This window comes from Trichomonas vaginalis, chromosome II, assembly GCF_026262505.1.
Source record: "Trichomonas vaginalis G3 chromosome II, whole genome shotgun sequence".
NCBI classification, from domain to species: Eukaryota; Parabasalia; order Trichomonadida; family Trichomonadidae; genus Trichomonas; species Trichomonas vaginalis.
In genome coordinates, this window is record NC_067204.1 from 13,423,130 (window position 1) to 13,445,690 (window position 22,561).

The 22,561-nt window shown below is 32.0% G+C and overlaps 10 protein-coding genes and 1 pseudogene across 11 annotated transcripts, besides 8 other annotated features; 6 read left to right on the plus strand and 5 right to left on the minus strand.

Annotated features, from left to right (window-relative positions):
- Window positions 1–6,015: part of a mobile genetic element that runs on past the window's edge.
- TVAGG3_0539090 (protein of unknown function, DUF4106 family) lies at window positions 1,959–2,858 on the minus strand (the record flags this gene model as incomplete). The annotated part of the gene is made up of 1 exon (XM_051237851.1): window positions 1,959–2,858. The coding sequence occupies one exon, from the start codon at window positions 2,856–2,858 to the stop codon at window positions 1,959–1,961; it is 900 nt and encodes a 299-aa protein (XP_051095675.1).
- On the minus strand, window positions 3,513–4,611 carry TVAGG3_0539100 (protein of unknown function, DUF4106 family; the record flags this gene model as incomplete). The annotated part of the gene is made up of 1 exon (XM_051237852.1): window positions 3,513–4,611. A coding segment is annotated over one exon (1,099 nt), but the record flags the coding sequence as incomplete, so codon positions are not given.
- A 176-nt stretch (window positions 6,016–6,191) lies between the features above and the next one.
- Window positions 6,192–6,228: a mobile genetic element.
- A 413-nt stretch (window positions 6,229–6,641) lies between these two features.
- Window positions 6,642–6,691: a mobile genetic element.
- Window positions 6,692–7,041: 350 nt separating this feature from the next.
- Window positions 7,042–7,090: a mobile genetic element.
- Window positions 7,091–7,295: 205 nt separating this feature from the next.
- Window positions 7,296–11,043: a mobile genetic element.
- On the minus strand, window positions 7,576–8,160 carry TVAGG3_0539150 (phage tail repeat-like family; the record flags this gene model as incomplete). Its single annotated transcript, XM_051237853.1, has 1 exon — window positions 7,576–8,160. The coding sequence occupies one exon, from the start codon at window positions 8,158–8,160 to the stop codon at window positions 7,576–7,578; it is 585 nt and encodes a 194-aa protein (XP_051095677.1).
- Window positions 9,335–9,742, plus strand: TVAGG3_0539160 (uncharacterized protein; the record flags this gene model as incomplete). Its single annotated transcript, XM_051237854.1, has 1 exon — window positions 9,335–9,742. The coding sequence occupies one exon, from the start codon at window positions 9,335–9,337 to the stop codon at window positions 9,740–9,742; it is 408 nt and encodes a 135-aa protein (XP_051095678.1).
- A 519-nt stretch (window positions 11,044–11,562) lies between the features above and the next one.
- TVAGG3_0539170 (uncharacterized protein) lies at window positions 11,563–12,411 on the plus strand (the record flags this gene model as incomplete). Its single annotated transcript, XM_051237855.1, has 1 exon — window positions 11,563–12,411. The coding sequence occupies one exon, from the start codon at window positions 11,563–11,565 to the stop codon at window positions 12,409–12,411; it is 849 nt and encodes a 282-aa protein (XP_051095679.1).
- Window positions 12,412–12,415: 4 nt separating this feature from the next.
- On the minus strand, window positions 12,416–12,649 carry TVAGG3_0539180 (serine threonine-protein phosphatase family; the record flags this gene model as incomplete). The annotated part of the gene is made up of 1 exon (XM_051237856.1): window positions 12,416–12,649. The coding sequence occupies one exon, from the start codon at window positions 12,647–12,649 to the stop codon at window positions 12,416–12,418; it is 234 nt and encodes a 77-aa protein (XP_051095680.1).
- Window positions 12,650–12,667: 18 nt separating this feature from the next.
- On the minus strand, window positions 12,668–13,030 carry TVAGG3_0539190 (uncharacterized protein; the record flags this gene model as incomplete). Its single annotated transcript, XM_051237857.1, has 1 exon — window positions 12,668–13,030. The coding sequence occupies one exon, from the start codon at window positions 13,028–13,030 to the stop codon at window positions 12,668–12,670; it is 363 nt and encodes a 120-aa protein (XP_051095681.1).
- Window positions 13,031–13,745: 715 nt separating this feature from the next.
- Window positions 13,746–16,175: a mobile genetic element.
- TVAGG3_0539210 (zebrafish ch211-108c17.2-related family) lies at window positions 14,511–14,883 on the plus strand (the record flags this gene model as incomplete). The annotated part of the gene is made up of 1 exon (XM_051237858.1): window positions 14,511–14,883. A coding segment is annotated over one exon (373 nt), but the record flags the coding sequence as incomplete, so codon positions are not given.
- Window positions 14,973–15,737, plus strand: TVAGG3_0539220 (uncharacterized protein; the record flags this gene model as incomplete). Its single annotated transcript, XM_001296212.2, has 1 exon — window positions 14,973–15,737. The coding sequence occupies one exon, from the start codon at window positions 14,973–14,975 to the stop codon at window positions 15,735–15,737; it is 765 nt and encodes a 254-aa protein (XP_001296213.2).
- Window positions 16,176–17,288: 1,113 nt separating the features above from the next.
- On the plus strand, window positions 17,289–19,214 carry TVAGG3_0539230 (annotated as a pseudogene). The gene has a single exon: window positions 17,289–18,955. A coding segment is annotated over exon 1 (1,667 nt).
- Window positions 19,215–20,458: 1,244 nt separating this feature from the next.
- Window positions 20,459–20,496: a mobile genetic element.
- Window positions 20,497–21,673: 1,177 nt separating this feature from the next.
- Window positions 21,674–21,710: a mobile genetic element.
- A 126-nt stretch (window positions 21,711–21,836) lies between these two features.
- Window positions 21,837–22,561, plus strand: TVAGG3_0539260 (ubiquitin protein ligase protein; the record flags this gene model as incomplete). Its single annotated transcript, XM_001288705.2, has 1 exon — window positions 21,837–22,561. A coding segment is annotated over one exon (725 nt), but the record flags the coding sequence as incomplete, so codon positions are not given.

Genomic DNA, 22,561 nt, shown 5'->3' on the forward strand with positions numbered 1-22,561 from the left:
AAAAAGATGGACGTATTTGAGTATCTCTTCGAATTGAAGCAAAACAAAGTTTACACACACAAACAATACAAGTTCATTGACAGAGTAGTTCTTTATACAAACAATGGAAAATGTTATAGAATAGCAGTCTTTGCTGAACCAAAATATTTTCATAAAGCAAAGAAAGTTGGTATAACCGAGATGGTGAAAGTTCTTGAAGCAGACAAAAATATAACAACAAAACTGACCGATATTTCTAAAGGTAAGTTTATAATACAATATTATATCAAAACTGGCGTACTGTCAATATTTGACGGAGAGAAGTCAGTTCAAGAACAACTTACTGACCTGCTGCCAAAATCTGCTCGATGGAAGCTGTCGTTATACCAATCTGAGGAGCCCCAGCAGGTTTCATCGAACGAATTTTCAAAAGAGCATCTTCCGTGAAAAGTGCTATTGGTTTTGTAAACTTCTTTGCTTTCAATTCATTTGGACCGTCTCTGTCACCAGTATATTGTATTTGAACTGTACCAACAGTTGAAATACCACCCATAAAGTCTTCTGAGTCAGCAAATGGAATGCCAAGCCAAAAGTTTGAACGGTCTCCATTTGTATATTGAGTGTTTTGAGCTCCTGTATGAGTCCATACTTTCACATATGGCATAATAGAACTTTGCATTTCAGGGTTAATGGTTGTTGTGAAGTTGTTGTTAAAGTTCATAGCATCTAATGTCAAGTTGTATGACCTCATATCCTCAACTGTAGAATATTCTTCTCTTGGATAATATTTGCCATCTATGTTTATATGGTATTTAATACCAGGGTTGTAGAAGCAAGAATAGTCATTTATAGTTCGTCTGAACAGTACAAACATAGTATCTGCATGTTTCATTGCAGTTGTTAAGGCAATATCTGTTCTTGCACCTGGGTCAGCACTTTGGTTTCCAACTTCACCTGCAAAGTCTTTGACAGATATTTGGTGTATAGGGAACATAAGTGGAACTGCAATATATTTGGCAGCTAAAGCATTTGAAATATCTGGGTCCAACATATAGACTGCAAGTCTGCTTTCTATTCTCTTGCATTCAAACTTTTCGCATGTGAACTTAACTGGGTCCCAAGCAGTTCCAGCAGCATTGAAGTAGTAGTTTACTTCAGTGTTGAGGTTTGAGAAACCAAAGTCTAAGTCAACTTTGTCTTTGCAAAATTCGGCGAATGACGTTTGATTTGCTCCCTTTACGTCTGTAAGAGTGAATGGGTCTTGTGTTGGTGCAATGACTAAGTTATTTTTGCTTGGAGTAAGTTCGATAGAAATTTTTCCTGCCCAGTTTGGCAAGTATCTTAAAACCTGAAGATGAGGAAAGATGACAAAGGAACTCTAAGTTTCAGTTTTACTTTGGTTACTGCTGCTGCAGTTTGTCCAGAAAGGTTAACATAAACTCCTGGAACGTTAGGGTCAAGTCTTCTTATTTTCTCAATAGTTGCATACTGGTCTGTTTGTTCTCTAGCTTGTGGTTGTACTGAGTTTCTCAAAGCGAACCATTCATAGTTTGCCCAGGTTACTGTTTGAACTAAGTCAGAGTTAGAATATATCTTATATCCCATGAAAACTTCTGGAGCATATTGGTATCCGACATAGAAAATTCCATTGCAACCTTTCTTGTCAGACAACTTGGCAGAAGGTTTTATTTCAATGTCTTGTTCCACGTATAAGAAAGAGTTGTCAATAGAAATTATATGAAACCTGTCGCAAGCAATATCTACTGTTGTTGAAGAACCTTCTCCAAACTCACCTACGTTTCCATAAGAAACAGCAGTTGTATATTCGTAAGTTCCAGGAACTATTTCTGACCTTCTAATGGCATTGTCGCATTCGTTATACCATTCGGAAACATTTCCATTCATAGCATCCAAAACTGTTGGCGTTATATTCTGAGCGGCGTACATTTCATATGAGTAAAAATATAGAATAGTTGGATTTATATGTCATAATAGAACCCACGTGGACCAAGCTTTACTTTCTTCCTGACTGAGTTTTTAACTCTTCTTTTTCCTTCATTGCCCTCTGCTTGAAGTTGTTGCATCTTTGCATTATGTTCATCTAGTATGTTGCAAATTTCCCATGTCCTTTTTGCCTTTTGGCTCTGGTCGCCCATCTCAGGTAACCTATATCCTAGAAAGAGTTTGTCATAGTCTGTATTTGAGTCTTTGCGTATTGTTTGCATGACTCTTTCCTGAGTTTCTGGTTCAAGCTCTTCAAACAGTGCCTGTCCATATGGAATATGCTCGTTTCCAAATATATGTTTTTGTAGCCATTCTGGTTTTCTTTCCATGTTACCAACTATATCTTTTGTGAATGGGAAAGCTTTTACCCAATCTTTCAGTCTTTCGTCATTTATTTCTGTAGTTGGTTTTATTTTGTCAAGGAACATGTTTTTCAATACTAACATTTCATTTGGTACTGTCCATTTGAGTTTTCTTAAATATTCATCCCTTCTCGGTTCATTGTCTGCAAAGTAAGTTTTTATGACATTTTGCAAACTTTCGTTTGCAAGGTCATGTACAATAGGTTCTCTTCCTTCGCTCTCCCTAACTTTCTTTCTAAACTCTTCACCAAATATACCATCTCTATGGTTCTGTGTAGTTCTTTGAGATAAATGTTCTAGAACGTCAGGTGTTATATTTCCATCAGCCATGTTCATTTCATACTGGTCCAAAATATCTGCATGTTTCATATCTTTCAATGGCATTAAAGCCGCGCTGAAAATACCAGCTATATCTCGTTCACCATTCGCTTCCATTGCGTCTACAACTTCTTGGAATTGAGGTTGTAAGTTTATGAACCACCTATCCGGGTTAGCTTTATGACCCCATCTCATTGTAGTTCCATCGTCTGCAGAAACAAAAGTAGGTTTGTTTCCATCTTGGTTAGGTTCTGAATGAACTTTAAACAATGTTTCATTTCTATATGTTTTCTTGAAATTTAACCTTTTATTTTCACCGAGTTCATCCGAAGATTGAACGTTAAATGCTCGTAAGTAAAAAGGGTTGTTGTATTTGTGTACATTTTTTTCAGTACTTCCATTCTATGCTGAATATTTTCATCTGGTGTTGGAGTCTTTTGTATGTCGGCAAACATTTTTCGATATTCTTCTACTATGTCAGCCGAATTTTTTTTAGACTCTTGGAAATATTCCATATTCTCCGCATACTCTTGTTGAGGGTCAAGATTTTTCGGCTGTTCCAAATCTTCATCTAGTTCTGTGAAGTTAGTTTCCAAAGGAGTGACTTGTTCGTTTCCTTCAGGCTCTTCTAGCTGTTGTTGCTGAACTATTTCTTCCATGTCTGGTTGTATCTGAACTTCTTCCTGTGGAGTTTCTTGTACCTCATCTGCTGGCATTTCATATATTCCGAGACCGTTTTCAACAATTCCCTATCTACGTCATCCGCATTCATAAGCTTTTGTTCTTTCGTTCCGTCTCTATTTTTTACGCGTTTCATGACGAAAGTTGAATTGTCATTTAGCTCTGACATCAAATATCTCGGAGTAAATTCATCCATGTCATTTGGATGATATGCTATTAAATCATATCCCTTAGCGAGCTTGTATTTTCCAGGTTTGAGATTATATCCGTTTTGGTGCTGAGCCATAAAGCTAAATAGGTTCGGGTCAGTATTTCCATCCTTGAACTTTCCAATAGCTTCTTTATATCTGTCACTAAAGTCAACAGTATCTGGGAAACCACACTCTTCTTTAAGCATTTTTAAGAATTCTTGGTTTCCTTGTTCTCTACTTCTTTTATGTCCTTGCTCTGTTTGTGGTTGTTGTTGTGCAGGGTTTTGAACTGTTGGTTGTGCTGAATTTTGAACTGTTGGTTGTTGTGTTGGTTGTTGTTGTTGTTGTTGTTGTGCAGGGTTTTGAACTGTTGGTTGTTGTGTTGGTTTTGGTGCATGCCTGTGTCTGTGTCCATGTGACGATGTAAATGTTTTAGGTAGTCCTGGTGCAGGTGCTTCTCTTGGAGGGTTTGGTGGTATATAAGTTCCACCAACTGGCACATATGTTCCATCTGCAGCATAATGTCCTACCTGACTTTTCGTTTTTAAGAAAGCATTTACTAGGTCTGTTTTGGTCTGTTGTAACTCTTTTTCTTGACTTTCCACAACAGTTGCTCTAACGGCGTCATAGGCACTTTGAACTGCCTGTCTCGTTGCTGCATCTGTTATTTTCGTCATATTTTGTGCTACTTCTTTTAACTCTTTGTCGAAACCTTCAGACTTCAGTTTCTTTCCAGATGAGAAGTCGTTCACTTGTTTCACCTTACTATGAAGAGCTTCGAAAGCGTTCTTAAAGTCAGCATTTGTTAAAGCTTCATTTGAACTGTCTTCATCCGCTTGTATTTTTGTCCTTATTGACCCTATGAGTTGGGCTGCTTTAGCGTTGGCTTGGGCATCTAACCAGTCATTGTTAGCTTTTATATATTCTGCGCTTTTCATTGCCTTTTGCATAGCCGCGTCGTTATTTTTACTTTCTTGTGCTAAGTTTTCATACTGTACGGTTTGGTTTTGCAACTGTAAAAGTTTTTCTGCCTTTACATTTGCTTCAACTTCTTTTTTATACTCATCGCTATCCATATATGTCTTCAGGGCTTTTTGTTTTATCTCTTCATCTTTCAGTATTTTATATTGAGTAGTATGGTTTTTCAAATTTATGACATCTTGTTCCATTTTTGCTACTTCTGCTGCTTTTTCTGACACTTTTTTCGCATATTCCTCTGTACTTAGTCTTTCAGTTGTTCTTCTTTCTTCTTTTCTCTACGTTTAACTCATTGAGTTTCTTTGTGTGTCTGTCATATTCTAGTTTCTTTTCGTTTTCACTTATTTGCTTCTGTATGTCTATGTTTGACTTTTTGACATCTGTTATTTGATTTTTGAGTGAACTCAAATTCATTTGACTTTGAGGGTTATAGGCTGTTCCGTCTGCAGCTCCACCATAGCCTGCCATTTTCGCTAAAAGTGCCGCTCTTAAACCTCCACTCTGTGCACCAACAACTCGGTTAAAAGCATAGGATTGCTTGACATTTGTTGCAACATAGTGGGGGTCATTCAGCATTTGTTGTTGCAACTGTTGTTGTTGTGTCAGTCTTACTATTGGATGTTTCAATGCTCTCTTCCTCTTACGTATATTCTTACGTAGCTTACGTGGCATTTTAAGTGAAGTTAAAAAGCGGTTTTTGACAGATGTTTTGTTGTGACTTCTTCGTAAAGACTTTGTTGAGATTTCTTCATAAATGTTTTGTCAAGACTTCTTCATAAAGACTTTATTGTGACTTCTTCGTAAAGACTTTGTTAAGACTTCTTCGTAAAGACTTTGTTGAGACTTCTTCGTAAAGACTTTGTTAAGACTTCTTCGTAAAGACTTTGTTAAGACTTCTTCGTAAAGACTTTGTGAGACTTCTTCGTAATATGACCCAAAATATATTTTAGGGTAGAAGGGTATATCTAACCTCTTTTCTAACACTCTTTTCTACCCTCTTGAATTTTCATGAATTTCTTCGTAAGAACTTTGTTAAGACTTCTTCGTAAAGACTTTGTTGAGACTTCTTCGTAAAGACTTTGTTGAGACTTCTTCGTAAAGACTTTGTCAAAGACTTCATCGTAAAGACTTTGTTGAGATTTCTTCGTAAATGACCCTAGTAGTATATTTTTGGTGTAAATTTCATGAAAATTCAAGAGGGTAGAAAAGAGGTTAGAAAAGAGGTTAGATATACCCTTCTACCCTAAAATATATTTTTGGTGTAAATTTCATGAAAATTCAAGAGGGTAGAAAAGTGGTTAGAAAAGAGGTTAGATATACCCTTCTACCCTAAAATATATTTTTGGTGTAAATTTCATGAAAATTCTGAGTAAAATGACAGATGTTTATATGACACTTTCTCCGGTTTATAGGACCTCTCTCATATTCTAAACATCTTCGGGGCTAGAGGGCACGAAGTGCCTGGAAGCCCCACTACCTTTTTTTTTTTTTTTTTTTTTATTAGAAAATAATATGAGTTTATGTGATATTATTTTTCAGAAGATTTCATTCTATATGCCTATGAAAAGTACTCTCAAAACTAACTTTTTCCTAATTATAATTAAATCTAGAATATTGTATTATGCTTAGTATTATTTCATTTTTCTCATTCAATTTAGAATTTACAAATGTCAAAAAATTGAGAGCTGTCACTTTTGATGAATTTCTGTTTATTACAGAATAAATTAATAATGAGATTATAAATTAGAATTATTTCTCTTTTATTTAAAATAAAAACTTAGTTCTATTTAAATTCGATAAAGAAGTACGAAAAAGTTGTATTATACGTATGATGTTGCCCGATGTTTGGTAACACTATTGTAGAATATAAGCATATATGAAGAAAAGCAATATGCTTAATATCGAGTAATTCTAATTTTTTTACGAAATTATTCAAATACGTTATTTTTTAAAATGAAAAGATAAGCATACCATTATGCAGTAGTTTGGCACATATACTATGCTGATGAAAGTTGGTCTCTAATTCGAAACTTGAGTCTGTCAAATTGGACGTTCCATCTTATTTTAATCGATATTCAATACAAATGAATTCATATTAATAATAGTATCTAGTATAACTAGGTATTCCTATCACAGTATTTCTTCAATTTATTATAATATTTCAGCATTTTTTAGTTTCAATGCTGATTTGTTCCTTAGCTTGTAAACTATAGTTACTTTATATCTTCGGCTATTATCCTATTCAACTTAGACGTAAAAAAATTAAATAACGTATAAATATAATTTTAATGGTAAAAGATTAAATGTTTATTCCGTATGTAATGTGATTTGATTTGGATGGTAAGATAAGTTTCGGTATAGTTTTTGTTAATTGATTAAGAATTGTTGAATAAAATTCTGGAACTTCGTCAATTTCTTTGATTCCTTCTTGAAGCGTTGAAATTTCTTATTGACTCTCTTTTTATAATTTTTGAAAGAAACCGTAAAAATTGTGAAACATGCTTTTTAATAAAAAACAATTTTGATGAAAACCATAAATTAATTTAAAATTGAAATAAATTTTTGAAATCTATGATATTGAATAAAAAAATTTATAGTGTAGATATTGATATAGATATAGATGTTAATTTTAATATGATATTTGATAAAATTTTTTTTATCAAAACATACTGATAATAGGTTGACATGTAATATGATATTTTGCCTTGTAAATATATTTGGTCGGCAAAATAACCTAATTACTCTTATTTTGAGTTCACTTCCACCATTTCGTCTTATGATACTTCAACTTGAGGTTCACTAACATCGAAAGGCATGTCCATAAGACGTTCTTCTTCTAACCTCTCTAGTCTGTTTGGATAATTGGCACGTGCTGTTTCCAAATCTAATTCGTAGGTCAGACCAGCCAGTTTGTCATAGACTTTTATGGGTCTTCCTTTCTTATATTTAAACTTCTTCGAAACTCTCCAACCATATCTTTGCAACTCTGCTTTTATTCTAGCAGACTTTCTGTCCATTCTATATGGGGGCATTTTTATAAAAATAAAAAAATATTTTTTTCTTTACTTTACATAACCGCCTGCTGCCATAAGTCTTTGACGCCAACCCATACCAGCTAATGAAGGTTGACTTGGTTTAGTTTGGAAACTAAACTTTGGTTTTGGTTTATCTTCAGTTTTTGGTTTCTCTTCTTCTATCGGTTTTTCGTCACTTTTCGGTTCCTCTGACTTTACTTCACTTGCAGGAACAGTTGTGTCGTCAACATCTTCATAAATATCATATGCCATTTGTTTTTGTTTTCCTTTCAACTTTTTGTGTTTGTTGTAAAGTTTAGAATATTTCGACTCTAAGTCAATGAGATGTTCTATAATGAACTGTTGGTCAGTGAAGTAAACTTTTCCATCTGTTGTCTCGAAAGCTCCTTCAGACTTCAATATTTTATTTGTGAGAGTCTGTTTCTTTTTTGAGATACTAGCCGTTCCATTTCTATGAAAAGTGACTTTATAGTTAGGGTTTGTATTTCCAGACCTGGCACTTTCTATTATTGAATTTTTCTCTTCATCTGTAAGTTCTTTGACAGGTTTTGACAATGGTTCTGAACTTTTTGTTTGTGGTGTCAAATCTACCGTTTCAACTTCTTCGGTCATTTCATCTCAGTAAAAAATTTTAGTTTGGTTTGTTTTCACTGGTTGTTGTTGTGGAGGTGGGATGGTTCCTTTAATAATATCATTCAGTTTCACATGCTGAGCCTGACTATATGGTATCGGTTTAAATGCTGGAAGCCGACAAATCCATCTTGAACTCATTTGTCTCAATGCTGCATTGTTCATTTCATCCTAGTTTAAAACCTTACATTTCCCAAGTTTGAGGTGGTTGCGGTTGTTATTGCTTACCCATTGTTGTGCATGGTTATATCCTCTGTTAAAGAATCTTTCACCTTGGTCCATATAGTGTCCTGCTTGGTTATAGTAGTCATTTGCTTTGTTATAATAGTTTCCTGCTTGTCTTCCTACATTGTCCATCCATCCTTGAACTTTTCCTCTTGTTTCAAGATTTGGAATAAGATTTGTTGCATCTCGTGCTACATCCCAACCTTTCTGTACAGTTTGTATAATAGGTTGTGCTTTCTCTTTAAGTATACCTAATGTACTCAAAATCTTCCTTTCCAACTCCAAATACACCTCTGGCTATTGTTCCCACTGCGGGTAAAAATCTAGATGCGACTTCCTGCTAATGCGCCAAATAAACCCATTTCTTATGGGTTAAAAAATGACGAATCCGAACAAGGACCCCTATGTTTCTAAAGCGACAAAGAAAGCACTCATGATAAAAATCTTTAGTTCAACACCAAATGCTTGGTTTATGGATATCTTGGAAAACATTCCGAGAGTTAGAAACAGATGGACCTCCATACTGGTTAATATTTGTTGGTCAAACACAAGATACTGTGAAGCCATACCATTACAGTCCAAAGCTATTTTAGATATCTTAGCAGCTTTGACAATATTCGTTGACAAATACCATCCAACAAAACTGACATCTGACTGTGAAAGTTCTTTCAAATCAGATGATATTAAAAACTATCTGCGTTCAAAAAATGTAAACCAATATTTCATTGTCGACCAAAACCATTCTGCTCTTGGTGTCATTGACGGATGTATAAAAATGTTAAGAGACTTAAACCAACCACAAGGTGGTGAAGCAAATGAAATGTCATATGACGACAAATATAGACACTTCTCCCAGGCAAAGATGAGACAAGTTTTAAATATTTACAATAACCGTAAACAAAAAGGTTTGGGAAACCCACTCCCCGAAGAAATGAAAAACAACCCTGACTTAGAGAAAGACTATATATTTAATAATTTAGTCAAAAGAGACAAACAAGAAAGAATGCCGGGCTTCAAACTTCAGAAAGGTGACAAAGTAAAAATAGAAATACCTAAACGCGACCCATATGAAAATACTATTGACTATGACAACAATGGGAACTCGACAGGTACTCACATTCGTGTTCGTAAAAATAGAAGAAAGTATACAAGAGAATATTATGAAGTTTTAGGCAAACATGGCAAAATGTACACACTGCAAGCAGAAGATAAAACTACTATTGTCAGACCTCGTTTCAAACTTGTCAAAGTTCAAGGTGGTATACTTTCAAAGACAGTTCCTAACAAATATAAGACAACTCCTGACGAATATGCTAAAGAAGTTGAAAATGACGACTAAGCAATTCTATACCATGCGCAAACTGTCATGTAAGGTGGCATGTATTCTTTACTTTGTCCCGTTGTTTGCGTATATCCTGAAACGAAATGTGTATGGTTTCCTTCTCCCTGCGTGTTATTCCAGTAACAATTTATAGCAAACTTAACGTCGTCTTTAACATCATATCCTTTACCTTTTGTCATTCTTGACCAATCCCAATATCTATGACTATGCCAACCTGCTTGAGATGTACTTAAATCTATGTAATGACTGTGTGCAGGTAAATTTTCACCTGAAATCGTTTTACTTCCACCTGTTTCCTTTGAAGAGTTTGCACAATACAAAAACCTGTCGACTATTTGTTCCCATGCACCAACACCAAACATTACTTGAGGACCTCTTGCATCCATAGATGTATAAATAGAACCTACTGGGTTCATTAAATCAAACATATGAGATATTATAGGATTGTCTCTTTTGAACTTAAAATATAGTGCAACTATTTCAGGTTTCTTCTGGTTTGTGTCAGAATATTTTTTATAATATAATCTTATGTTTTCATGGTAAGTAAAGTCTTGACTATAATATTTATTTCTGTCATCTGTATAATAATATACTATTCTCGTTTTTTCTATTGCATTATATCTTTTATATCTATAATAATCTAAATATAATGTTAGCTTTTGTTCATCTACATGTGGTGTTCTGTCGTCATCTCCATAGTCATAATAATGTGGTGCCGGAGCTGGGTCAGGTAATATCATATCCACCATTTCATAAACTCTTAAATATTTCTTTTGTTCGTCTCCATATAAGTTTAAGTAGCAGTTGTTGTCTAATGGAACTTTAACTTGTGTACCATCATTCTTTTTATAGCTTACATACATTTCATTGTTATTTTTCGGAATGATTTTACACCGTGTACCATTTTTTAAGGACTGTACAAACTGCCATCTAAAATATTTATTTTCTTCATTGACAGAAAAGTCACCAACAATAGTTTCAATATTTTTTGTTGTTCCTATCAAACTTTGGTATATTTCATTGACATATGTTTTATCTGCTTTATTTTCAAGGCTAACGTTTAAGTCTGTTATTTCAGAAGATGTATGTGTATGTCCAACGTCACTTTTCCTGTTTAAGGTTTCTTGTAAGTTTGTAATATTTGCAATGGTATGTGTATGTCCAACGTCATTTTTCCTGTTTAAGGTTTCTTGTAAGTTTGTAATATTTGCAATGGTATGTGTATGTCCAACGTCATTTTTCCTGTTTAAGGTTTCTTGTAAGTTTGTAATATCAGATATAGAATGTGTATGAGTCTTATCTGCTTTTGTCTCTAATGTTTCCTTAAGACTTGGTATTTGGTTAATATAATGTATATGAGTCTTTTTAGAATATTCGTTTTCAGCTCTTGTCACTTCACTTGACATTTTATTGTCAACATATGTTTTGTCTGCTAGTTCAGGATGAGTATGTTCTTTTGTTGCATAAGCTTTGTTAGCTCTTTCTTCTTCTTTTGCTATTGCATCGTCTACATATTCTTTGTCAGCTTTGTTGTCAACATCTGCTTTTAAAAGAAGTTCATTTATAGGTTTCTCGTTTAAAGTTCCTTTTGTTGGATTTATACAGACAGTATTGTTCTTATTGTCTTGAAATAGAAACTCATCTGTTATAGGGTTTAATGTCAGTTTTAAGTCACCCCCTTTCAATGACTCAGATATCTTAGAATAGTTTGAAAAGTTTGTTGTGTTCTTATTTAGAGCTTGCATAATGAGTTGTCGGTTGTGTTGTATTTCTCTCATAGACGCTGTTTCATTTGACATTTTTATTATAGATAAAATATGCTTCCAATAGAAAAAGAAAATTCTAGAGTTGCTACATCTAAACCATTAGATGAACTTTTTACTAATGTCGGTCAAAAGTTTGAAACAGATACCGTAAAGCATGAAGGCTATCGTTTTGACTACCCATTAAGATGGTTAAGAGACCCATCTGTCACAAAAGCTATTGGCTTTCGAAGAATAAAGTTTGTGTCTGTAGAAGATAAAAGTTTTCCATTTATTGTAAGGTTTCATATAGATTATACATCTGAAGGGCAACGAAAAATGTGGGAAGAAATTGAGCTAATACAAGTTGACCTCTCATCTTCTCTACAGACTGCATTAAAAAATATAGAAGATAAAATAAATTCATGTTATGCAAAATATGCTGATGAATATGCGAATACCGATAGCACACTTTATGTGAGAATTGTATATGACAAACAAAATTCACAAGTGTCATTTCAAATCTACGAAGACAATCCAAATAAAGACGAACAAATATATACAGAATTCACTGCAATGTCATGGTATTATTTGCAAAGAATGTTAAATCAGAAAGTTGAACCTCCTTTAGCAAATATCTACAGTCGATATGCAAGAGATGAACCATATTTATTTAAAGATGTTTTCGACCCAGATGCTATTATTGTTCATGCTTCATTTTCTGGCGCCCAAAACTCTTTCTTATGCTTGGCAAATGACTTTTACGAAAAACCTACAAAGTTATACGAACCACCAAGTGGAAGTATTTCAGACTTTCAAGTATGGTTTACTACAGATGGAAGAAAAAGAATAATTCCATTATACCATGCGTTTTACTTAGAACTTAGTTTCATATACAACTACTATCAAACGATAAAAATATAACTTTTTAATATACCGGTTGTGGTTGCCAACTTGACTGTGGTGCAGGTTCAGGCTGTTGTATTACAGGAGCTTGTTCTTCTGGTTCAGGGTCTTTAGGTATAATACCAACGAACTGACCTACTCTTTTACCAATATTTTTGACACCGTTCCATACTCCTCTTCCGACAGATTTTATTCCATTCCATATACCTCTTCCAACATTTCGAAAGAAGTTTCCTATCTTACTGAAGAAACTCATTTTACTATATGTAAAAATCTAATGTCCGCCTAGTCTTTTGCGTTTCCTGTTGAGTTCCATAGCATTCTTTAACTGGAGCTCATACATTCTGTTTCTCCTCTGGTAGAAAACATATTCTGGGTCAACTCCTGTGTTCGCGTCATCTGCATAAAGTTGTTTATATCCCACTTCAGGGTTTGTATAAAACTCTTTCCATCTCATATTTGCATACCATGGTGGCAAACCTAACGCAGCGTCATTTGACATGGCAGTTTGCATTTGTACATCTGTTGGCACTTGACCATAGTTTGCCATTGCAGTTTGTATTCTAACTTCATTTGGAATATTCTCTGGGTTTGGTTGTCCAGGTTGCTGTGCATTCGCTAAGTTCTGTGCGTCCATTTAATATTAGATAAAAATATCTCTTACGAGTACATATGCTGAACATTTGCAGGCATTGGTTCATCTTCATATTCTCTGTACTTTTCTGCCACGTCAAATAAATAAATGACACAATGGAAAAAACCTAAAACAAGTAGTCCTATTTCAAACCACATTTACTTACTAATAAAATTTCTTTATTGTGACACTTTCTCCAGTTTATAGGACCTCTCTCATATTCTATCTTGTCATATATAAACTCATAGTCATGTATGTCCTCTAACCATCTCATAACGGTTTCCAAACCACTTTTATCGGATGTAAAGTAAAAGCATGGATGGTTATGTAAAACGTCTAAAGTTTCTAAAGAGTCTCTCAAAGTCCAGTCTACTTGGTATTGAAAATCCCATGTGTTATAGAACGGCGGGTCCACTATAAAGAAAATATTTTCCTTGTCTTTATATTTTTCATACAACTCTGTCCAATGACATCTCACAAACTCTATACCCTCAATATATTTTTCTATGTCCTCTTTGAAAACATTTGTATAGTTAAGATATAAAACTTTTGACATAAGTGTTTCAATGTCATGAACTCTTACAGCACCACTATATAATAGTCTAGCAGATATACTATCCCAGTCTATATATTCTGCTTTTTTCAAAACCTCTCTCACAATATTTTTCTTATCTAATGGTATACGTTCCATCTTACCTATAGGTATCTTTTCTTTTAAGGATGGGCACTCATTAGGGTGATGAAAAAAATCAAGTCTAGCAAAGTCAATATATTAAAAACAGTGAAGACTATTATATAGCATTATAGTGCACAAGCTCAAATATTTAGTGATGCATTTCTCGAACTTATTTTATTTATAAGTTAACCTTGAAACATGAATTTTAGTATATCATGAGCATATTTTTTTCTAATTTTGCAATACTTATAATATCATACCAGGATTCATGTGGAAGTCTAATATTTGGTATATAATATTCTTACAATAAATGTATTAATTCAATTATATTCAAAATGATGGGTCGCAATTTTTACTGAAATTGCAAATTTAATTTCAACAATGAAATTATTGTTTAAAAAAAAATAGCACAACAGCAAGATGGACAATCATATATAGAATTATAATGCTCCATATAATGCTTTGATTTGATGCGTATATAATGTTATTTTTCGAACATCTTTGTAAAAAATTGATTTTTGTAATTTTTGAAAAAATTCGATTTTATTTCGAGATTTCCTCTATAGGTGAAGTATATTGAACAATATTCCTATGGGAGAAAATAATTGTAAGTATGAGTACTTTCATTAATACTATGGGTGCCATGGTTATCGCTCAAACGATCAAGTTATATCTCGATTGCGTAAATTGAAATTTTGCTATTTTCTAAATTCACGGCAACAACATTCTTTTATCCTGATCGTACATCACAATATTTGAATGTGCGACCATTTGTTCAAGAAACCGTCAAGTTATTCTTCATTTTTCATGCCGCGGCGAACAAAAGCAGTTGCAAAGCGTATAAAGAACTTAGTTCAAAGCGCGAAAAATAGGGTAGAGCCATATGTCGTCAACACTGTTGAATTTGTGCTATCTGTATTATTGAGCGGCGCTACATTTTGCCAATCAGAATTTCAATTCATGCTGAATAACATCAAAGTTCCGTCAGAAGCTACATTTCATCGAGTCCAAGAAAAGGTTGGTCGTGTTATCATAGAAGTTGCCAGAGAATCTGTTAATTATTGGAAATCTCGAATGAGAAAATGTTCGGGACTTTTGTTTGACGGTTCTTGGAGTCAGAGAAGAAATGCAATGTTTTGCTATGTACAATTTGTAGAAGAGAAACTCAAAAAAATTGTAGATTGGGAAGTGATATCTAAATCTTTTAAAAATTTCAAAGGTAATTTCAACGGAAAATCAAATGAAATGGAATTTGAAGGCTTAAAAAGAATGCTGAAGCGTTGGAATAATGAAAAACGTGTAAATTTTTTTGTGCATGATGGCGATGTCAAAATTGTTTCTACAATCAAAAATACGTTCAAAGGTATCAGAGAATACAGAGATCCTGGACATTTTCTTAACAATATACAGAAAAAGCTCAAACTGCCAGAATTCAGAATCTTATCTAGCATTTCAAAGAATTTATTGCGTTGGCTTAGGCAACTTCTCAATGACACACATATGTCAATTAAAACAAAGAAGTTTTTATGGTTGAATTCCGCTAAACATTATGCCGGAAATCATAAATTTTGTCCAGATCCTGAAAAATGCAAGATGATTAAACCATGGAAATATGCAAAAAATAAAACTGCTATAAAAACACTTAAAAAATTCCTCGAAGATACCGTAAAAATCTTTGATATGGTAAAAAAGATTCATTCAACTCAAGTAGTTGAATCGATAAACCATATCAAAGCAATGCTTGCTAATAAAAATATTAATTGGCATGCTTCTTGGCCAATTAGGATGGCAGTCACAATATTGCATTTCAATGAAAGTATGTTTGAAACGATTGTAGCAATAAGATACAGGTTAAATTTACCAACAATGCCAGAAATGATGAACAGATATTTCAGAATGTATGATACAACAAAAGATTTAATCAAAGCATTCAAAAATTCAAAGCAAGTTCAAAAAAAGTTTGCGGCATTAAGAGCTATAAAGAGAGGTCTTCAAGCTACCGATGATCGTATTACTCTTAAATCACATAAATAATTATTAAATTTATTTCACCCTCAAAACATCATAATCTTGCACCTTCTTTGAATAAACACTTTCACCTTCTATTTTTAATTAATGTTTTTTAATTGTCCAAAATTTTTAGATTATATAAGATATAATTTTTTATAAAAGTATTATTTTCTAAAAGATAAGTATATATTCTTAATCACAAAACCTAGCATTTTATCATATCTATATATCAGCTTCCTAAATATAATACTCATATAGTTAGTATGATTTTAATGTTTTTGAACATGAAACGAAAATATGATTACAATCATATAACATAATGGAGTTATTGATATAACTTATATGCATGATACATTAAGAAGTCTTCCAACAATATAGATATAGTTGTAGATTCCTATGATTCCTTTTATATTGTGAGATAATAACATTTTTATGCTGTCAGGAGCCTATGAGTGCCCATCCTTAACTCTTTCAATATATTGTTTGTGTCTGGAATATGTTTGAGACGGTCCATATAGTTGTCGAAGTCATTGCATATAATCTTTGAGTCAGGAAATACGGTATGACATAAATGGGATATATAGAAACTTCCACCGAACAAATCTACAAATGTTAGACTATTCGGTAGTTTCTTAAGTTCTCTCAATATAATATCTTTACATCTACTCTTATTTCCAAAGAACGGTAACGGTGGTTTTGTAAAATTCATTTATATATAATAATAAAAATGTTTTTACCCGAAAAGTGACAGAAAAGTGACAAAACATGAAAACATATATAATTTGTGAAAAGTGACACATTATATAATGTTTTCGACCCAGAAGACTAACAATTTTCCGAATAAAAACTTCATTTCAAAACAAACTAAATTTGATATTGACGAAGAAGTTAAAAAAGAAATTATTTCGGAAGACAGAAGTCAAAACAATTTGGACCAAAAACCTCAAATCTTCACAAGGTTACGCAAAATACCCAATCATCCCATCGAAAACTGGATTAAAAGTCAAGAAATTACGAATCTGATTCAAAAATCTCCAAACCAAACCATTTACATTAATTCGTCTCCCGGATCCTACATTGTATTAGATAATTCACAAGGAAGATGCATTATCAATGTTGCCTCTCAAAAATACGCAATTAATAATAATGATTTTAAAGATTTGAGTGGTATCATTGATAACAGATACAAAATTACAAGTGCTGCCATTATAGATGGTTGTTTGACTTTTATTCTCCTTAATAATTATGAAGTCAGTGTTATTGTTTACAGAAACAGTGAAATTCCAACTGATCCAGGAATGGGCGAAATCATCGATTTGGATGTCAAACAGCTTTTTCAGGAACATGCATTCATATTATTAACAATGAATTGCATATCTATACTGCATCCAATAGCATTACCATTTTCGATTTAAGAAACATGATAATCGTTGACGAAAAGCCTCAATATTACATCTATTCAACCGTTAACTTTTCTGAAAAAGAAATTTTTGGAATCAGTTTTCACGAAGATACAATACTTGTTGATATCCGGCCGAAAGGAAAATGCGAAGATTATTTGACAATCATTCGTCCATGCTTCACAACAGAATCACAAATAGCTGTTTCATTGATGATATTTTGATGGAAATTACAAACTCATTAATTTCACTCATCAAAACAGGAAAAGCACAATGTGATTATGCAGACAATCCCACTCAGCACGTTGAATTCATTCTTGGTATAATCAAGGAATTGAATAACTCAAGCATCGACAAAAATCTCATGAATTTCTTAAATCTTATGTTAGACAGATTATTAATCTTGAATCTCAGACAAATTTATTCATCAAACAAAATGATCAATGACAAAGATAAATCGCAAATCGTCGCTTTCTTTGGAAAACAATTACCAACTGCTCCAATCCAAGAAACATATGGTATGATGATAAGAGCAGTCAAATATGGAATTTACTGGCCAAATTTTGGAACAAGAATTGAAAATGATTATTTTGCATTTTACCAACCTGAATTGTTACTCAACGATATATACAAATTGCCACAGAGTGTTTTCTTCCCATGGTCAAACATAAAGGCTCGGAATTCCAAAGTTTTCGCTGAATTCATCATTGAAAAAATTTATGACTTGTATACAATTGTTAAACACATGAGCGATACAACGAAACAATACTTCGACCAAGAATTTATTTCTTTCATTGATTTTGTTTTTAACATGTATGATAAGCAAAATAAGGAATTTTATGAACCAGTTCTTAAAGCACTTCTTTCAGTACTATCAGTAATACCAATGAGACCTTATCTTGTTAAATGTGTTATCACAAACTTGGATAAACTTTTCAAAACAGATATTATCTGGAAATACTTTATCAAGCAAGATTCCAATTTTACTGAGTTAATATTGAAATATTTGATCAATTATGGAGAAAGCACCGAAAGACAACAAATCGAAAAACCAACATCAATCTCATTAAACACAACAATTTTCGCTCCTGAAAATGTTTGTGGAGATATCGAAACTTATTTTGCAACTCCTTTCAGAAAGATTAAAGTAACACAGAAAGATTTTGTTAAAGGACAAGTAAATCAAAATGCTTTCTTTAACTACGAAGAATTGTTATCCGAATCAGCAGAGATCAATGGACAAAATGTGAGCATTGATATCATTGGAAACAATAAAAGTACTCAATATATTCTGAAGGAATTGTCTCGAAAATCTGTTCCCAAGATTTTTCAAAAGCAGATCCAACATATGCTTTATTCCCATATTTATTCATCAAATGCGCTCAAAACTCAACAAAATCAATTCCTCTAACGGAAATGGAGCAAGCTCATGCTGATATATTGAGCCTTCTGTATTGCGATAAACCCAATGAAGAATACTCTAATTTTAGAACGAATTTGAGAGATGTTTATTCTGCAGCCGAAAGGGATTATCAAAATCCAAAAAGTATTTTCCATATCATCGCAAAGGCAACAACACAAAAAATGTTTAGAAAGAGGACATTTAATATTGACGTTGAAGTCCTTACAGTTAAAATAATGCTTTCAATCATTTGGTCATGCAATTTGTTAAAGGAATATACTGAATTCGAAACAGAACCAACTATAGCAAAGTTTGATACAATTTTCAAACCTTACTTACCAAAGGTACAAAAGATAAAATTAGAATTAATTAATCTTTTGAACACTACGGAATATAGTGGAGTGTTGAATTCAATAAACCGAAAATTCCATACTATATAATTGAAAAAGCTTATCTTGATCCAACAGACGATCAACAAGCTAATAAATCAACAGACAATCAGCCAGCAGACAATCAGCAACCAAAGCCTTCTCCACAGACTGCGAGATATGAAAAAATAATTGCTTTTTATTCTTTTGAATTTGATTATACAGAATTGGTTGCGATCGAAAAAAATAAGTCATTAAGAGAAGAGTTGCCAAATGAAGTGAATTTGATAATCTTGAATTTCTTCAAAAAACTTCGCAAATTGAAAGCAGAATCGTTTGCTATTCCTTTTGCGAGAAGTTTAGTTCAACATTTAGATTTCATTATCTACCCAAAAACAGGAAAAAATCACAAAATCATAAAAGCCTGTCAAAAATTCAATGAAGTTGTGATCAATTGTCACTTGATTAGTAAAGAGGGTAACGATTAGACAATTGCTAATCTCATCAATAACATTTCACAAAGTTATGAAGAACACAACACAGAGCAAGTTGATATGAAATTGGCATTAATGACTCTTAAAACAATGGGAATAGCAATTAATAATCCTGTAGAATGCAATGAATCGCTACCTAGGGTTGTTAAAAATATCAAAAATTAGCGTTTTGAAGACACCATGGTGTCTTATAATTTTCCCTTCCTTATTGGCGTGTAGAAATAAATGCGCCAATAGATGAAAGAAGAAGAATTGTTTTTCTCTTAATGAACTTTAATCCTTTTGATATAAGAATATTAAAAACATTAATATAATTTCGATTTCGGAAATTAAATTTCCAAATTTTTTGTCGATTTCGGAAATAACAGGATCCCGCATCCAACACGCAACAACAAAACACAAAACACACTTTTTGGTTCTTTCATCGTTTTAATCGTAATTTATGTAATACATGATTTGGATAAATTTTACAAAAATAGAACCTATATTATATTCTTTTCAAAGATTCTTGCAAATCATCAAAAATAATTGTATTTTAAAAAACGATCAAATTATCCTTTCATTATTTTAAACTTAAATTAGTTTTTATGATTGACTAAAGCAATCATATTTATTCAACATTAAATAAACAAAAAAATAATATTTGAGAGTTATTTCAAAAAAAAACATTGAATTTATTAATTTGTCTCAATTTCAGTATTATAAATTTTTATAATTTCAATATTTTGAAATACACTTTTTAATATTTCAATATTTATGATATTTCAATGTATTAAGTGGTCTCAAATTGAGCTTCTCAAATATAAGTTGGCCTATTCAAATAATAAAATTAAATAATATTTAAAATAATAAATAAATAAAAGTGATTGAGGTCATAGCAAAACGGCTGTTTCAGTCATTAATTCTTAAAAATAAAAAGGGTGAAAACTAAATAAAATGGGTAAAATTCAATAGTGTCTGTGCTATCGTTCAATTTGAAGGTGTCTTTTGAAACCGCAAGACACATTGAATTTTTGAATAGTGTATTATGGCTTGACAGACACCAATGAAAAAAATAAAATAATATTTATTTTAAATATATTGTTGTAAACAGAAATTCATCAAAAGTGACACCTCAGAAAAGCTAAAATATTGAATTTTTGGAACTTTTGATAGAGCACGTTTTTAAATATTAATTAAAGTAAATGTATATTTTGTAAAGATTCTTTTTAATAAAAAAATAAAATTTTGAAGAAGAACACAAAATCTTCTGAAAAATAATATCACATAAACTCAGATTATTTTCTAATATATAACTATTTTATATAAAAATCAAATTCAATGATCTTAAAAGCGAAGGATAAACCTCAAAATTTACGAATATAATGTGTGGGAATATAATGCTTATCTATCATAAAACCATATGAAATATCAATTTTTGCTTTACGCCTAATTTTTGACGACAATTAGCAAAAAATGTTAAATGTTAACACTCAGTCCATTTGAATATGAAAAATAAAATTGACTTTGATTAAATGTTTTTATTTATCATGCAATTCTTCTTGCGACCAAAGATTTGAATAAAATTTCAAAAAATAAGATAGCTTAAAAAATAATATACGGTAGTGTTTACTAATAGATGAATAGTATATAAATTCTATTAAAATGGATTTGATCCAAAAAAATATATAAAATTGATCATAAATAAAATCGTTTTAAATTACTTCTTCATTTAAATTATAACAATTATTTTTGGTTTTATATTTTTTTGGATCAAATCCATTTTAATAGAATTTATATACTATTCATCTATTAGTAAACACTACCGTATATTATTTTTTAAGCTATCTTATTTTTTGAAATTTTATTCAAATCTTTGGTCGCAAGAAGAATTGCATGATAAATAAAAACATTTAATCAAAGTCAATTTTATTTTTCATATTCAAATGGACTGAGTGTTAACATTTAACATTTTTTGCTAATTGTCGTCAAAAATTAGGCGTAAAGCAAAAATTGATATTTCATATGGTTTTATGATAGATAAGCATTATATTCCCACACATTATATTCGTAAATTTTGAGGTTTATCCTTCGCTTTTAAGATCATTGAATTTGATTTTTATATAAAATAGTTATATATTAGAAAATAATATGAGTTTATGTGATATTATTTTTCAGAAGATTTCATTCTATATGCCTATGAAAAGTACTCTCAAAACTAACTTTTCCCTAATTATAATTAAATCTAGAATATTGTATTATGCTTAGTATTATTTCATTTTTCTCATTCAATTTAGAATTTACAAATGTCAAAAAATTGAGAGCTGTCACTTTTGATGAATTTCTGTTTATTACAATATAAGATCCTTATATAAAATATAAATATTTTATCGTTTCATTTTCTTGTTTTAGAAATGTTTTTTATTGAAAAATCAATAAAACTAACTCCAAAATAAAATTTTTGATTTAAAGACACTATGATGACACCAGGCAAATCTTCCAAGACACCTATCGTCGGGAATCTAACAACCCTATCGCTACCTATACCAGGAAAAGATGAAGAAAATTATCTATTTAAATTAGCTTATGCGAGAGCAACATTTACAGATTCGAACTGGCAGGTTTCGGAGAATATCTGCAAAATTAGAACCGAACACAAAGACAAAATTCTTGAAAAAATCGAAGCTAACGACGATGAAAATGTTAGCTTGGGTGCGATGATTGCATTGGGTGCTGAAATATTTGATTCAGAAGTTACAAGATACATCAAGATCAAAGGAAAGACAGAGCTTGCAAATAATCATGACGTGGATGTTCAAAGGAATTCTCAAGCTTGTTTCCAAATTGATCCTCCAAAGTTTAATGTTACTGCCAAATTAACAGCGAAAATGATTGAGTTTATCGATAAAGTTGATCTTGATATCCAAGCAACACCTTCTCAAAAACCAGCTGACAATTCACAAAAACCATTGGATACTCCACAAAAAATTGCAGAAAAGGCAATCAAAAATTGCATTATTTTGTCATTTTTATCAAAATTATTTGATGCTGTATCTGACAAGAACAAATTTGCTGAAAAATTCCCGAAGATGAAGGAAATATGCAAGAAGTTCAAAGATACAGTAGTTCCAAATTACACAAACTCCAAGTACTCTTACTTCATCAGACAGCAGCTGAAAAGAGTTTGTGAAAAGAATGGTATTAA